Source organism: Asterias amurensis, chromosome 10 (genome assembly GCF_032118995.1).
Source record: "Asterias amurensis chromosome 10, ASM3211899v1".
NCBI lineage: Eukaryota > Metazoa > Echinodermata > Asteroidea > Forcipulatida > Asteriidae > Asterias > Asterias amurensis.
The window spans coordinates 3,750,607-3,766,805 of NC_092657.1; the positions used below are offsets into that span (position 1 = coordinate 3,750,607).

At 38.6% G+C, this 16,199-nt stretch overlaps 2 protein-coding genes and 1 non-coding gene across 3 annotated transcripts; 1 reads left to right on the plus strand and 2 right to left on the minus strand.

Moving 5' to 3' along the window:
• Positions 1-1,069: 1,069 nt before the first annotated feature.
• LOC139943181 (large ribosomal subunit protein uL11-like) lies at positions 1,070-3,952 on the minus strand. The gene is made up of 5 exons (XM_071939996.1): positions 3,791-3,952; positions 2,992-3,065; positions 2,454-2,634; positions 1,871-2,070; positions 1,070-1,275 (listed from the first exon to the last, which is right to left on the minus strand). Exons 1-5 carry the CDS (start codon positions 3,825-3,827, stop codon positions 1,270-1,272), a joined length of 498 nt encoding a protein of 165 aa, XP_071796097.1. The 5' UTR covers positions 3,828-3,952; the 3' UTR covers positions 1,070-1,269.
• Positions 3,953-4,084: 132 nt separating this feature from the next.
• Positions 4,085-15,737, plus strand: LOC139943180 (NSFL1 cofactor p47-like). Its single transcript, XM_071939995.1, has 9 exons — positions 4,085-4,234; positions 4,954-5,255; positions 5,510-5,590; positions 6,243-6,405; positions 7,167-7,276; positions 8,949-9,086; positions 9,387-9,512; positions 10,401-10,460; positions 13,544-15,737. The coding sequence occupies exons 1-9, from the start codon at positions 4,121-4,123 to the stop codon at positions 13,674-13,676; spliced, it is 1,227 nt and encodes a 408-aa protein (XP_071796096.1). The 5' UTR covers positions 4,085-4,120; the 3' UTR covers positions 13,677-15,737.
• On the minus strand, positions 5,865-5,937 carry Trnan-guu (transfer RNA asparagine (anticodon GUU)). Its single transcript has one exon. It is a non-coding gene; the product is annotated as a tRNA-Asn (tRNA).
• Positions 15,738-16,199: the final 462 nt, after the last annotated feature.

The window sequence follows — 16,199 nt, forward strand, 5'->3', positions numbered from 1 at the left end:
TACATGTATGTGGTTTTGACTGATATATTATCTATGCCAGCCTTCAATATGGTACCATGAAGTACACAGTCAACCCTCCTACTGTGTGACCATTCAATTTCATCCACTGTGGTTTTGACCGATATATTGGGTGCATTTGATTAGCTTCCCTTGGTCGACCCGGTCTGCATTTTGCCAGGAGCTAACACCCCCACCCCCCAAAAACAAAAAAAATCACTCTGTAAGTTTTATTTAAAGGCAGTGGACACTTGGTAATTTTTACTCAAAATAATTATTAGCATAAAACTTTACCTGGAAATGAGTTATGGGGAGAGGTTGATAGCATAAAACATTGTGAGAAACGGCTCCCTCTGAAGTGGCGTAGTTTTTGAGATATAAGTAATTTTCCACGAATTTGATTCTGAGACCTCAGATTTAGAATTTGAGGTCTCGAAATCAAGCATCTGAAAGCACAAAACTTCATGTGACAAGGGTGTTTTTGTCTTTCATTATTATCTCACAACTTTGACGACTAATCGAGCTCAAGTTTTCACAGGTTTGTTATTTTATGCATATGTTGATGTACACAAAGTAAGAAGACTGGTCTTTGACAATTAGCAATAGTGCCTTTAAATCCTTAGTAGGATTTGAACCCACAACCTTTTGAAAGCCAGTCCTTCTGTCTCCGTTTTAATTGAGCTCAAATTTTCACAGGTTTGTTATTTTATGCATATGTTGAGATACACCAAGTGAGATGACTGGTCTTTGACAATAGCCAATAGTGTCCACCGTCTTTAAAGATGAACTTAAACACTATCACTCAAAATGATTTGACTATATCCTTGTTTTTAGCTATAACATGTGCATGTATTTGGTCACAAGTGTGAAGGTTTCCTCCCTGTAACTTTGTTGATGCCCCTCCCACCCCTCTTTGATTTTTGAACTCGCATTTTTCTTACATTTTTGTTGAGTGTTTATTGTGTTCATTCAAGTTGATCTTTAAAAAAAGGATGTCATCATAGTTATTTACCAGACAATCCTACTGTCATCCTTAATTTAACAACGTTACAAATTGGACACAAAAACACACTTTCTGTTCTCTTTTTTTATTGTTGTATTTTATGTTATTTTCTTCTTCACACTATTGTTTCAATACATGTTGGTCTAGCCTGGTTTAATCCTTGTTATGATCCAATCCAATGAGATCTAGTTGTTAGGTCGTTGGGTCGTTGTGTCGTTGTGTCAGGGCTAGGCCCAAGCTACCAATCCAGTACTGTTGTTGCAAACAAGTTATTCCTGCAAGCAGAAGGGAGAACAGAGAGAGAGGAGAAGCAAGTTATTTTTTGCTCAACAAAGAAATTTGCAAAGTAAAAGTTGTGGGTTTGAGTCGAGGTCGTGGCACTTGTATCCTTGAGGAAGATACTCGACCATGATTGCTTCATTCTTCGTATAGAATATTTAGCCGCGTAAAAGAACGCAAAACACTAATCAAGAATAGGGGTTTACCCCGGTGTTTCTGGTTCACATCAAGCACCCTTCTTTTACAGGTTTCCTCGGGCTTGCAGGCAACAGTGATTACGTCCACTTGCGAGGCATACTTGGTTTTGTTTCCAGAAATACATGTCACAAACAATTACAGTCAATGGAAGAAAATTCAAAACCTCTTTGGATTAATTAGGTGAGGTGTAAATCTCTTTCAAGTAGCTTTGGTTCTGAAAAGACCCTGTGGTTGACAACTGAACGTTTTTATCAGTATGCTGTGATCATTTTCAGACGAATATAAAGCTTTACAAATGGTGTTACCACAAACCTCACCAAATTATACTCCCACCATGCAAAGTTTCAAATCCTACTTTTTGGATGAAGATGTTCTTTTAGTTTAAACTCTTACCTCTGGCACCTCGATCTCTTCACCATTGATCTTGTCGATGACGTCATGGGGGTGCATGCCGTCAACGGTGCAGCCAACGGACTGGGCTGTGCCTAGGATTTCCTTGACTGTTCCCACGAACTCACGGGCCATGGAGCGCTCCCTCATGATGCGAGCGATCTTCAAGATCTCGTCGAAGGAGATGTTGCCGTCATGTTTGACTACAAGGGGGGAAAATAACAGCAGTGGATATTTTTAACGGCGTGTAGGGACGAGTCATCAGAATGTTGGTCAAATCATGGCGATTTTCTACAATCTGGAGTAGGAGTGTGACTACATGTAATAAATGGACCAGTGACCGGGGGCAATAGTATTTGAGCACCACGAGTGTTTCTGCAGAGTATGGGTTCGACTCATCGTGATACTTGTGTCATGAAGCAAGACACTTTACAATTATACTATTGGTCCTGTGTGTTTATGTCTCATTTTGGTTCTGATCTTATAACAAATTCTCTGCTCCATTTAAGTTTGGAACTACAAGCCCTGCCTGCAGTCTGGAATGAATTTTTTGTTTATGATTTGGGATGGTCGGGGCAATACTTACTGTTCTTGACCTTCTTGCGGTCACGTGGCGGCTCCTTCAAGGCCTTGATGACCAGAGAGGAGGCGGAGGGCACCACGGACACCTTAGCCTGACGGTTCTGGATCGTCAGCTGAACGGTGATCTTCAGACCCTTCCAGTCCTGCGTTGCCTTGGCGATGTCATCACCGACTTTCTTCGGGGACTGTACAAAGGATGAAAAACATGAAATCCTGATTGAGAGAGACATCCAGGCACGGAATTTCAGCTTTTTGAGAGGGCAAGACTTTTTTCATTTTGCAAAGGGTACAATTCCACTTGAAAATCTCGATGTTTTCAAGAACATTTTGAAGGGACACCAAGGTCAAGACAGGGCAGCAGAGGTCATGCTTCTGTATAGTACAACTTTCAAGGCCTGGACAACCATGCATCAAGAGGGTTAGCGACCATTTAGAATGCTGCAGCCAGTGAGGTGGTTAGTACTTGATGCAGATGTCACCTTGCTAACCGTGGATTGATTCAACATTTTGAGTGAAAATACCGGCAAGGGGAATTTACTTACCAGACCGAGAGGACCGACTTTGGGGGCAAGGGACGATGTGGCTCCTACCTCACCTCCGACGGCTCTGAGGCACACTGAAGATATAAAAACAATAAGTATGATTTAATATTTTGCATATTTTTGTGCCAGCGAAAGCCCTTACATTGAGCAAAGTTGTGCAAAATGAATGTCAATCATGTCAATGTGCAGATTATTGTGCAAAAACGTAAACTTGTTCCTTATCCACCTAAAAAATAATTGCGATAATCGCACCCTCCATCCTCCCATTTGAGTGATGGGGTCTTCTCGTACCGCGGCCTGGTTGTGTGTGGTGCAACCATGGCAACCATCGGGCAGATGTGAGTTTTGCTTATCACCATTGGCATTAATTATCACTCACACTCACAGTTAAACTTAAGAACGAGCCACCATTTAATGTTGAAATTAACCCAAGCTTAATAATATTTCCATATTTTACTTTTTAGCTTTTTTCAATTTTGTCATTTCTTGTATTTTTTTCATAACTCAAAAAGTTGCAATTATATTTGGCGTGCAGAAAATACGCAAACTTTTCCTTTTCCTTTTTAAGTTTTTGTTAAAATGAGTGGAAAAGTGGTGGTGCCATACGGAAAGTTATCGGACTTGATTTTTAATTAATTTTACTAATTAATCAATAAAATAATGCCATTTTTCTTCCATACACACACAGTGAGTTTTGTAACTATATTACGCAATGTGTTTATGATGCGTGTGAAATTAAGTATGGGGCACAAAATTGGTCAGCGGATCATTTAATTTTTGACATAAAATAACAACATACCGACTTTAATTTCAGTGGGATCGAACTTGGGAGGCATCTTGCTTGATGTTTAGCTTCTGAAAAAGAAGAAAATTTACAGTGAAAGTGTCGGATGAGCCCGATTCTGGACACGACCGAAAAGTTGCACTCGCACCGCAAAAATGATGGAGTAAAGAGACTGAAAATAGCGCCCTCAATCGGTGACATTTTTATATTTAACTCGTCCCCAGGGTCTTGACTATGTTAACTTCAATAACGCGGGGTCGAGGAATTATGTAGTATTTGGGGAAGAAGTTGTTACTCGTCAGAAATTATTTTAACAACACGAATCTCGTCCAAAAGTGAAACTTCATGATGGCGGACGAAGCACAGAAAGCGACTTCTATCGCCGATTTTGCCGGTGTGACTGGAGTAGACGCTGCAAGAGCTAAGTTTTACCTCGAATCATCCGGATGGCAACTCCAGGTAGAATTTCTCATTTGAGTTATTCGGTATACGTGCGGCAATTTCGGGCCGTATTATTATTCAATGTCAGTCAGTGGAGGCCGGCTATACAGTATAGTGTATGGTAGGCCTATGTACAAAACTAAAAAGTGATATTGCAAATTTCAATGAATAAGGACTTCTTTCCGACACCATGTTGGGAATCCCCATGTTGACACTACAGCTAGTCACTGCTGTCCACTGAGCGCCTGGGAGAGTGAGTGACAGGCATCTGTTTTGTCACTCATTTTTATTTTACGGGAAAGGGGTAGGCCTACTCGTGAGTTAATTAGAATAAGAAACAATTTATTATTGTCATAACAAATAAAAAAGTAGTGTCACTGCCACTGGGGACTGTATGTAGAGGTAGTGTCAGGATATAGAAATGTTTTCCTTTTCTTTCATCCCATATTTTATAAACATTAGAATTTCTAATGTACATTGTAACCTATGATTTGATCTCCGACTTGACTAATTTTCCGACTTTTTTAATTTTCTAATAATGAAATACATGTAGGCCCTAATAATGAGTATAATATAAATGTTTTTAATGGATTATTTGTACTTTTATTCTTCTCTGATTTGTAGCTCCCGAGGATTGACAAACAAAAACCTCCACTGCAATACAAAATTATGCATGCACTTGTTTTTGAATGAATTTTGTTTCAACCCCAAATCACTGATTTGTTTTTCCCTTCCAGGTCGCATTGGGCAGTTTCTACGACAATGACAGCGGGGACGACGTCACCTTCCAAGACGCCTCAGACGAGCCGCGGCCAGCCGTTAGAGAGCCACAAGAGGTCGTCGACCTCTCAGGCGAAGACGCGGTGGAGGGGTTGGGGAGAATTGAGGGTAGAGGAGTCGGAAGTCGAAAGCCCAAGACGTCAAGTTCGTCGTCTGCAAGGCTCCACACAATAAATGATTTTGGGAAAGAGGCAGAGGCAGAGAGTGACAGTGGGGAGGAGGGGGAGACGTTCTATGCTGGGGGCTCAGACCATGGAAGGTACATTGTAACCTATGATTTGATCTCCGACTTGAACTCTGACCTCTGACACAATTTGTATCACTTTTTATTTGTATTTATTTGTGGTTACTGTACAGCGGTTTGTAACTTTTGTAAAAGGCGCTCTATAAATGTTATTTATTGTTATTTTTTATTATTTGATAATGGGGGCATATCCCAAAATGAGTATTTTTGTCATGAATAATTTAATGTTTATTAAGCTTGAATTAATCTTCTTCTTTTTTTTTTTTCAGTGGGCAGCAAGTTGTCGGACCACGAAGGAAGAAAGCTAATACAAACAGCATCGTCAATAACATCTTCAAGAGTGCAAGAGAGTGAGTTTGAAATATGGTTAGGCAGCCTACCAGATCGGTGAGGGTTAAACGAATCACAGTAGGTGCTTGCCTGGAAAGTCCAGAATGAAAGAAAAGTCAACCAATCGACTATCAATGACAAAATAAGGAAAGTCTGTCCAGTTGTTCCAGGTCTTAAAAAACGTCCATCTAAAAAAAAGTCAAAAATAACCCACAGCACACAGCAATTGCTTTGGTGCCCTTTGCAAAGTTCTTATACAAATTTTAATTGACTTTTGGGGGTTGAACAAAGAATTGACTAGAGTGGGATTCGAACCAACGACCTCCGGATTAACGTTCCGGCGCTCTACCAACTGAGCTATCTAGCCCTATGTTGGCGGTGTCCCTATTTTGTCAATATCTTTGTTCAGGGGTGCCAAATTTAAATTGTCCTCATATTACTAGAGGAAAATTGCTGTGCCCCGTCAAGAAGGAAGTTCAAGGTACAGAAGTGGTCAAACCAGATCTGCCCCGTGATGAAACACAAAATGCAAAAAATGTGTAAACAAAAATCATAAAGGCATGTGGATTGCGCCAAAGAGTCCATTATTCTCACAAAATTAGAAGAGCAATCCTTTTCCACTGACGCAACTACATATTAATCATTTTGCTGGCATGATTGTTCTTGCCCTAGGCATGGAGCAGAGGAAGTTGGCGCAGCCGGCCCGTCGAGAACGGACGGTCAGACCTCCAACTTCATCTTCAAAGGAGCAGGGTACCGACTTGGGGACAGTGAGTCGGGCCCCATTAGGCCAGTCCCGGGAACCGAGGGAACTCTGCCCGAGAAAGAAGAAGAGGTGAGATGGGGTCAAAAGTCAGGGGGAGGTGGAGATTCATTCATTAAGCAAGAATCACTACTCAGATTTTTGAGGGTTTGTGTGTGTTTTCGCAAATAGTTGGGTAGTAAATTTCACTAGTTGCCCAGGGGTCAATTTCACAAAGAGTTGGGGCTAGTCCTAACTTACGACTAATTCTAGGAGATATTAAAAACTTAAGGCAAGTCCTAAGTTTGGACTAGTTACTTGAGATAAGACTAGTCTTACTTCTTTGTGAAATCCACCCCTGGCCTACTATGAACCAACCTTTAGGCGGAACGTATACCTTTGTTTTCTGGAACCATTCGATTGTTTTAATCCTCTTAAAGCCATTGTACACTTCCGGTAAACAGTATTGTCCAAAGGCCCACACTTCATGTATCACAACTTATATATAAAATAAACCTGTAAAAATTTAGGCTCAATCGGTCATCGAAGTCGGGAGAAAATAACGGGAAAACCCACCCTTGTTTCCATCCGTTTCACCGTGTCACGACATGTGTTTACTATAATCCGTAATTCTCATTGTCGAGAATTGATAATTGTTTTAATGTTTTCTCAAAAAGTAAAGCATTTCGTGGAATAATATTTCAAGGGAAGTCTTTCACCATCACCTTCTGTAAACCCTGTAAGTTATTTGTAAATCTGTGAACTTTTTTTTGTTTCTGTTCCGAAAGTGTCCAATGTCTTTAAGTATACAATCCCTTTAAATTTTAATAATTGTCTTCTCTGTTCACACACAGAGCCATGTCGTCCTCAAGTTATGGAAGAATGGATTCAGTGTTGACGGCAATGAGCTGAGAGACTACAAGGACCCACAGAATGCTGCCTTCCTTAATTCAATCTCAAAGGGGTAAGTGACTGTTTCATGCGCTCAATTATTAAAACATGCAATAGTTATGAACATTGATGTTATAGTGGTTTTCCTCAGATTAACTCTGTTACTTTTACAAAATGCAGATTGAAAATCTTTTACTTCTTATTTTGATTATTCTTTGATTTTATATTTTGTTTTCTTGACAATTTTGTTTTTTGCTTTTATAACTGTGCCTGTTTAATATATGTTTAATTGTATCAACTAAATGTGTATCGCATCCTAATACTTCAATTGTATTGTTCAAAATTACTTCTTTTTTTTAGCCTAAAACATATTTAAGTTAAAATTTGCTGGATTTGTTGAATATTGTATATATTTAAGAAGAAACTATTATACACATATTGACTGGCAACGAGGTAACTAGTATGTACGTCTATTCCCACGAGGGACTTTGAGTGACCAGAAGAGCGACCTATTTCCTGAGGTCGAAGGCCGAGGGAAATGCCCCTCTTTTGGTCACTCACAGGCCCGAGGGGGAATAGACGTACACTAGTTACCGAATTATGCCAGTCAATAAGTGTTTTATAACACAGCTCGGTCTCAAATGTCAAATAAGAACAGAAAAAGGAGTTTTGTAGTTGTTGTTCACGGTTCAAGTCAAGAGAGGGCGCTGTTACCGCGGGCACTATATTCATAGACTATTGCCCGCTCTAGTACTATTCCCGCAAAACACGCGCGCAATCACTAGCCTATATGAGTTCATCCCACGTGACCGTGTTTCAGCCAACCAGAATACAGAACAAGCAAGAGGTGTGTTATAATTATTTATAGTTTCTTCTTATTTCTCTACACCATGCAAACTGCAAACAACACTTTGTATATATTTGTCGAATATTGTATATATTTGTTGAATATTGTGGAATTTAGGCACTAAAGAATAACTCTACTGCTAATGGCTAATTTGAGTTGTTGTTTTATTCATAAAATTTTGAAATACCCCCATTACCCTTGGGGAAAGGTTTCAACAATGTTTTAAATTTTACAAATAGCATTTACATTTACATACATTTAAGATGATCTTCCCATAAAGAGAACTCAGCAAACTCCCACAACCCACAAGGGAATATAAGCATCAAGCTGGGACCAGCCAATCTCTCTCGTTGGTTGAACATCTCTGATTACAAATTGCACAAATCCAGAAAGTGTGATTCATGTTACAATGGTTATGAATGGTTAAACTTGTACAAATCGAGAAATTGTGCTCATATCTAGTTATTTTTTACTCTTCTTCTCATCAGTAGTAAATAATTGAGTTTAGTTAACATTTGGTTGAACATCTATGATTACAAATTGTACAAATTACGAAATTTTGCTTTAAGTTACTAATTTCAGGCATACACAATGCCTAGAAGTTTGAGTATGTATTATTAGTAGGCCTAAGCAATTAAGTTTGGTTAACATTTGTTGAACATCTATGATTATGAATTGCACAAATGAAAAAACTGTATTTCACTTTACTAATATTAAACACACACAATGTCTAGTTATTTTCATTCTTCCTCTTATCATTAGTAAGTAGTTAAGTTTAAATTGTAAATATTTCTTTAGGTCAGGTCAACCTTGAGCTCAAGGACACAATGTCTAGTTATTGTTATTACTCTTCTCATCAGAAGCCACTAAGTTTGATTTGAACACACTTTTCTCAAAGGGAGATTCCGATGGAGCTTGTCAGACAATCAAAAGGAGGTCAGGTTAACCTTGACCTCGAGGACAAGCGAGAAGAAGAATTCGTCAGGCCAAAGGTCAAAGTCAAGGCATTTAGCGGTGAGGGCAACATGCTCGGCAGGTACGTTATTCATAAACACGCTTGACCTCTCGGGAGAAGACACGTTTGGTAATTGTCAAAGGCCAGTATTCACTCTTGGTGTATCCCAACATATGCATAAAATAACAACTCTTTAAAGATTTTGTTATCAATGTTGTTATCAGGGAATGTAGAAGCTTTAACATCATTTCGGAAGTAATTTTTGAGGAAAAAAACCCCTTATTTACCACAAAGAAATAATCAATTTTGTACTTATTTCTTTGCACAAGATAACTGACAATGTTGTTATTGCCTTTTTTTTCTTTTCTTTTTTTCCTTCAGCCCAGTACCCAACATTGTTTCCACCCCATCTTCAGCCGTTAACGAGTCCTCGGCCCAGCAGGGTCTTAGCGTTGACGCGTCACAACCTGTCACTAGTATCCAAATCAGACTTGCCGACGGAAAAAGGTACGTAAAGCCTGCCCTCTCTCGTGCATTTCCATGTTTTGGTTCCATTTCATTGATATAGACTGTTACTAGAGGAATTTGAATCGAAGCCTCAATATCGGGCATGAATCTTTATTCAGATTAAAATGTTTTTTTTAAATATTTTTATTATCGAACTAGACCACTGAGCTAACCCTGTGGCCAGAGGCAGGGTTCGAATGTGGGTTCGAATCCCTCCCGAGTAATATGCCAACTACCATGCTTGAATTGTTGTCAGGTTCAAATGTTTTTCGGGTGTAGAATTATTCAAACCAAACTTTGAAGAGAATCAATTCAATTCATCAACATTTATTTCCACCAAGGATAATCACTTTAGAAAAAACAACAACAATTGATACAGTAAAACTAATACGTGGAGGCATTACACAGGAAGCCGAAGCTTATAAACGGAATGCCTTAAACACAAACAAAAAATATACTTAAGTAAACAATATTGAACAAGGAAGACAAAATACAAAGACAAAACAAAACAATGAAACAAGAACAGACGAACAAACGGAGTGGACATAAACTGTAGTAGACATCAGATGAATATACGCAACATTAAACTAATGATACAACGACACGGTTAATAAAAGGGGTACCAAGCAAAATAAAGCACATTTAAAGCGAATGGTATGAATGTAGAACCAAAATATACAAAATACATGTATACTGTGCTGTATACTGGGACATAAGATGTTTCTTGAAATAGTTTATACTATCAACAGCTGCGGTGCTACTTAAGTTTATATGATCATTACTTTTGTGGATTATTTACCAATATATATGACCCCACCTAAGTGGATTGCAAAGCCCAAACATTGTCAAATATTGAATTTATGTCCATTCCATTTTGTCACATTACAGGTTGGTGAGCAAGTTCAACCACACTCACACGGTAGCTGATGTCAGACGCTACATCATAACGTATCCTTAATGTTTAGCAGTTTAATAATATAAGTAATCACAAAAGTGAGTGGGGAATGCGGAAAAATATAGCGCGTCTGCGTCCCATATCCTACAAAGGCCAAAAGCCGAGTTGGATATGGGATGCAGACGCGCTATATTTTCCGTATTTTCACGAGCGCGCGTGTGATAACGTATTTATCTTCAAGCAAACTTGGAGCGTGACATAGAACACACAATACGCAGGTAGTGATATTAGCTGTGCATTATAGGTTTTTATCACCACTCCATTCTGCGAATCTGATTGGAGGATTAGCGCGTACTTGAAGTTAATAATAATAATAACTAGTTCTTATATGCGTCTTACTGTTAGTTACAATAACCGTATCAATGCGCTCTACATTAGTTTTCTAGTCATTGTGCCAATAGACTGCAAGTCTCGCGCACACCGGAGCGAGAAAACACCACAATCGAAGAACTTATTTTTCATGAAATCAAATCTTTGCTTTAATATATTCTTTATGCCGAATCTGAACAACAACAAAAATCATTACAGCTTGTTTAAATTAGTTTTAGCTTTTAAAACAAATATACAATTAATAGGGTTTAAGTTTATGTATAGACAAAAATAAAGCTCTGGGACTAGGATGTTTATTTGATCTTATATTTTTTGAAACCCCCGTTGTGAATCTACGCCTGGATGTGAAACTACTAAAAGCTGGTTTATATGCAGACGCACGATGTTCGCGAGGGTGTTAGATTAAGGCATGACGCAGTATAAAGAGGAAACGGACGCCTAATAATAATAATATTTATTCGGGCAATCACATTTACAAGCACATATACATACATTAAAAATATTTAAGAAAACAAAGAAAAACAACAGTGGGGTGCCCAGGAGAGCATAAAAGTAAAAAAAATAACTGTCGCCAAAAGGCGTATGTCTCCTAACTCCTGTCGCCTAAGGGACCAATGAAAAGGCTTTCCATCCCGCGCAACCAAACGAGCTTCTGCGTAAGCTTCATGATCGGAGATGGGCACAAATTCTTAATTTGTTTAAGAACCTGACCTGAGGTCAAGTCTAAATATCTGTTTTTTCTCCGCTATTTTGGTGAATTTATTTTTTACTTTTATATATGTTGTTAATTAGTATTACATTTTCAACAACATATGTCATTTTGATGGTCATAAGGTACGTAAACTAAAGTAAAGGCCCTGTCACACCATGGCGTATCGCCTGAATGTATGCCAACGTATCCACAAAATAGTTCAACAATTTTCAGTAGAAGTCTAAAAAGTCCAACTTCCCAATAAATTGCATCGAAAAAGTCGACATCGGTGTTGGAAAGGACGTATCCATAGCGTATTGAACGTATACATAGCGTATGACTAACGCATTGATAGCGTTTCACTTACTAATAAAGTTATGACAGCGTATCACAGCGTATCACAGCGTATGAGTAACGTATGCCTAATGCCAAAGCAGTGAGATATAAACGAAATATTGTTTCAAAGTGGTAATACCTTACAATAGAAATAGTCACCGACGTACATCAACGTATACCAACCTACGAGTAACATTCGTCTAACGTATGCCAGCGTTTCTCAACGTATGTCTAACGTACCATGAACTTACGGGGAACTTATGCAGAACGTATGAAGCACACGTCCAGTACGGCGATAAATTTTTAAAATGCTCCAAAAAAAAAAACCTTGATGTGTTCACAATTTTAACAGCAGTTCACAGCCTGCTCTTAACGTAAACGTCGTATCCCCAACTTACACCAAACTTATATCAGCGAACACCAACGTATTTTCAATATTTTGCATACGTTGGCTGATGTTCAGGTGATACGCCATGGTGTGACAGGGCCTTAATGGACGAGACAAAATCTCCCCAACGTAAAACTCCATAAGGTTGGGACCACAATGGTCCTGGAAGTTCAAATCGCCCGAGACTTGCACAGTCTATAAACATTCCTGTAATCTTTCCAGCTTACAGGGTTTACAGAAGGTAATGGTGAAAGACTTCTCTTGAAATATTATTCCATGAAATGCTTTCCTATTTGAGAAAACATTAAAGCAATATCAATTCTCGATATCGAGAATTACGGATTTATTTTAAACGCATGTCATGACACGGCGAAACGTGCGGTAAAAAGGGCGGGTTTTCCCATTATTTTCTCCCGACTCCACTCCGATGACCGATTGAGCCCAAATTTTCACTGGTTGGTTATTTTATATAGAAGTTGTGATACACGAAGTGTGGGCCTTGGACAATACTGTTTACTGAAAGTGTCCAATGGCTTTAAACCTGTGCACAAATTCTGCCTTATTGGCATTTGCAGTTTATTTTAAAAAGTTTTAGCAGTTCAGCCCGGTTCATACTTCCTGCGAATGCGATACAAATGTTGACGTCACAAATTCCCAACGAAATTCGCACTGAGTTGAGTTGTGCTCAACTCTCTTGCGAATATCGCAGCGAAAGAGGAGTTGTGACGTCAAATTCACATCAAATTTGCATCGCATTCGCATTCGCAGGAAGTATGAACAGGGCTTTAGAGTGTTGAACCAGTCTTCACTGTGGTTTAATGACCAACCTGAGTAAAGCACTTGCCTTTCACTACTGTTGCCCTGGTTCGATACCCCCCTAAAGCCATATAAGAGTAGAGTGGTCTGTTGGTTCTCTCCGTTGCCACAATAGTTTTTCTTCAAGCCCTCTGAACTGATACCCTGCTTATTTCTGCTTAGCAATATTTTTCTGCTTCAAAGCAGAGAGCTCTTTCTACCAGGGTCCAGTTTCATAGAGCTGCTTAAGCAACAAATTTTGCTTAAGCAAAAAATTCATTGCTTAGTAAAATCAGATTACCGGCCAAGACTCCACTCAATTGTTATGGTAAGTAAACAACAGCTTAATACTAGTCATAAGCAATGTATATGGCAGGAAATTTTGGCCAGTAACATGTATAAAATAAGCGAGCTATTTTCGTGCTTTAGCAAATTTTTTGCTTAAGCAGCTCTATGAAAATGGCCCCAGGTCTCTGGTATGCCCAGTCTCTCATTTTACTCCACGACATTTTCCCTAACCCATCCTTCTCCCTCAGCGCTCACGCTCACTACGCCAACCAAGCCTTCGCTCTACTGACCACCTTCCCCAACAAAGAACTCACGGATGACTCACAGACACTCGCTGATGCAAAGTTACTCAACGCCGTCATCGTACAACGACTCAAATGAACAGAATTTGAAGAGTCAACTGGGTGAAAATTTCTTAAAATGTTGTTTCAATTCCCCATATTTTTTTAACCTGTTTTCCTGAAGATGGTTAAATATTAATGTAGAACTATGCTAAGCAGAGAAAGGTCTTGCTTAGCAGATACAGGTTACCGGCCAAATAACATGTTATGATTATTTATTGTGCCTGGTATCCTGCCAGGTTACTCAACATCGCCAACGTACAAGGACTCGAGTGAATAAAATCGAAAGTACGGCCGGGTGAAAATTTCTTAAGTTGTTACTCTTTCTCTTTTTTTTTCAGCTGTTGAGCGCAACCCATTTTCCTGAATTTTGTCAAAATACAACTCTGCTTAGCAGAGAAAAGTTTTACTTAGCAGAAACAGGTTACTGCCAAATAACCTGTTATAACTGTTGTAGTATTCTACCGGTACCCTGCTTACTTAAATACTCAGCAAGATAACTCGTTGAAGACATTTATCTGCCTAAACAGCTTTATGAACTTTCTGACTGGTCGCAGTACATAAACACTGTTACTGCAAAAGGCCTCAAATTTTATTTATTTCTCTTGTGTATTGGTCAGAAATGAAATGTTCTGATGAACAAGTTTGAAAGTCTTTTCATTATATTTTGAAAGCATTTGCCCTGTTCTGTTGAATGTAATATTGTAAATGTGAATATATTTTCTCGATTGTTTAAGGCAGTGGACACTATTGGTAATTACTCAAAATAATTATTAGCATAAAACCTTACTTGGTGAAGAGTAATGGGGAGAGGTTGATGGCACAAAACATTGTGAGAAACGGCTCCCTCTGAAGTGACATAGTTTTTGAGAAAGAAGTAATTTTCCACGAGTTTGATTTTGAGACCTCGGATTTAGAACTTGAGGTCTCGAAATCAACCATCTAAACACACACAACTTTGTGTGACAAGGGTTTTTTCTTCTTTCATTATTATCTCGCAACTTCGATGACCAATCGAGCTCAAATTTTCACAGGTTTGTTATTTTATGCATATGTTGAGATACAGAAAGTGAGAACACTGGTCTTTGACAATTACCAATAGTGTCCAGTGTCTTTAAACAATATCTCCCTGATTGCAATATAGAAATGTTGGTAGCTCTTTTATTGCCTGTGAATTTTTTAATTATTTTTTTCCTTTCACAGAACCCAGTAAACTTTATGCTTTTATATCACACATTGGTGTACAGAATTTCAACCAGTTCTGTAAAGCTCCTGGGCACTTGTGTGTGAATGGAATGGTCAATTTATCAAAGGTTAAAAGATAAGTCTCTTAAGAGTTACTTTTTTGCAATGTTGTTGTCTTTAGTATGGTTCAACTACTATGAAGGGACCTGTTGCCTTTAGATCGGGTGCCTTGAGCTATAAAACACATTTGTTTTGAATTGAATATGGTCGGAAGGTCGTTATAAAAGTAGAATGATTCACATAATCCCTGGATACTGTGCGTTTTGTGTAGTTTTTGACTACAATATGGAAGACTGTTTTGCTGCTGATTGTATTTCAAGAGGCAAGTTTATGGTTTGTTTGGGTTTTTTTTTTTCAATCAAAACCCACAAACATTGCTTACAAAACACAAAAGTGTTTACGAGCGCGAACAACAGTTTTTAACGAGGACAAGGAGCAGTTCCAAAGAGCTGGGCCAATTTTTATGGCTCTGCTTACCGCCAAATTTTTCACAAGCTGTGTAAGCGTAGAATGCCCAGTAACATGGAGTACACACGCCCACAAACCAAATATCCCTGCTAACGGGTAAAATACGCTTGACGTAAGCGCATAATTCCCTGCTTCCCCTAAGACCGATTCTTTGCTTACGGTATTCAAAGCAGAGCCATGAAATTGGGCTCAGATTTGAAAGATTTTGAAACATTTGAAAGCAGTGTGCTCTTTAAAAATGTTACCCCAAGTGTTCATTCAATAGAGGTTTCGAAGGCAATATCTTGTTACATAATACATGTTAAACTATGGACACAAAGTGTTCAATTTGTTTTAAATGAACACGTTGCCTTGGATCGGATGAGTTGGTCTTTGAAAAGTGTTCGTAACCGTTTGTTACGAAATGCATATGATTAGAAAGATATTTTAAAAGTAGAATATAATGATCCACACAAGTATCACTCGAAATGGCGTGGTTTTCCTCTTACGTCATCGACTAACACGATCGGCAATTTATGGGAGTCAAATTTTTGACTCCCATAAATGGCCGACTGTGTTAGTTCGTAAATGGAAAACCAAGCATTTTCGAGGCAAGTTTGTACGAATCATTGTATTCTACTTTTAATTCATCTTCCTAACCATATGCATTTTATAACAAACTGTTACAAACGCTTTTTAAAGACCAACTCGACCGATCCAAGGCAACGTGTTCCTTTAATTAAGAGAAAAATATAATAAAAATGTCTTTAAAAAAATTAACATAACTGCAGTCGGTGTTTCCATTGTTGTTTTTATATTTTTATAATATTTCTTTTATTTCATACAAAACAGTTGCACACACTTTATAAAC

Bases quoted from the DNA above. Each gene is read 5' to 3' on its own strand.
- LOC139943181 (XM_071939996.1), bottom strand. From the start codon at position 3,827: ATGCCTCCCAAGTTCGATCCCACTGAAATTAAAGTCG. The intron at 2,635-2,991 runs GTAAGTAAATTC...TCCTTTGTACAG, and splicing joins AAGTCGGTCCTCTCGGTCTG to TCCCCGAAGAAAGTCGGTGA. The intron at 2,071-2,453 runs GTAAGTATTGCC...CCCCCCTTGTAG, and splicing joins CCGCAAGAAGGTCAAGAACA to TCAAACATGACGGCAACATC.
- LOC139943180 (XM_071939995.1), top strand. From the start codon at position 4,121: ATGATGGCGGACGAAGCACAGAAAGCGACTTCTATCGCCGATTTTGCC. The intron at 4,235-4,953 runs GTAGAATTTCTC...TTTCCCTTCCAG, and splicing joins CATCCGGATGGCAACTCCAG to GTCGCATTGGGCAGTTTCTA. The intron at 5,256-5,509 runs GTACATTGTAAC...TTTTTTTTTCAG, and splicing joins GGGGGCTCAGACCATGGAAG to TGGGCAGCAAGTTGTCGGAC.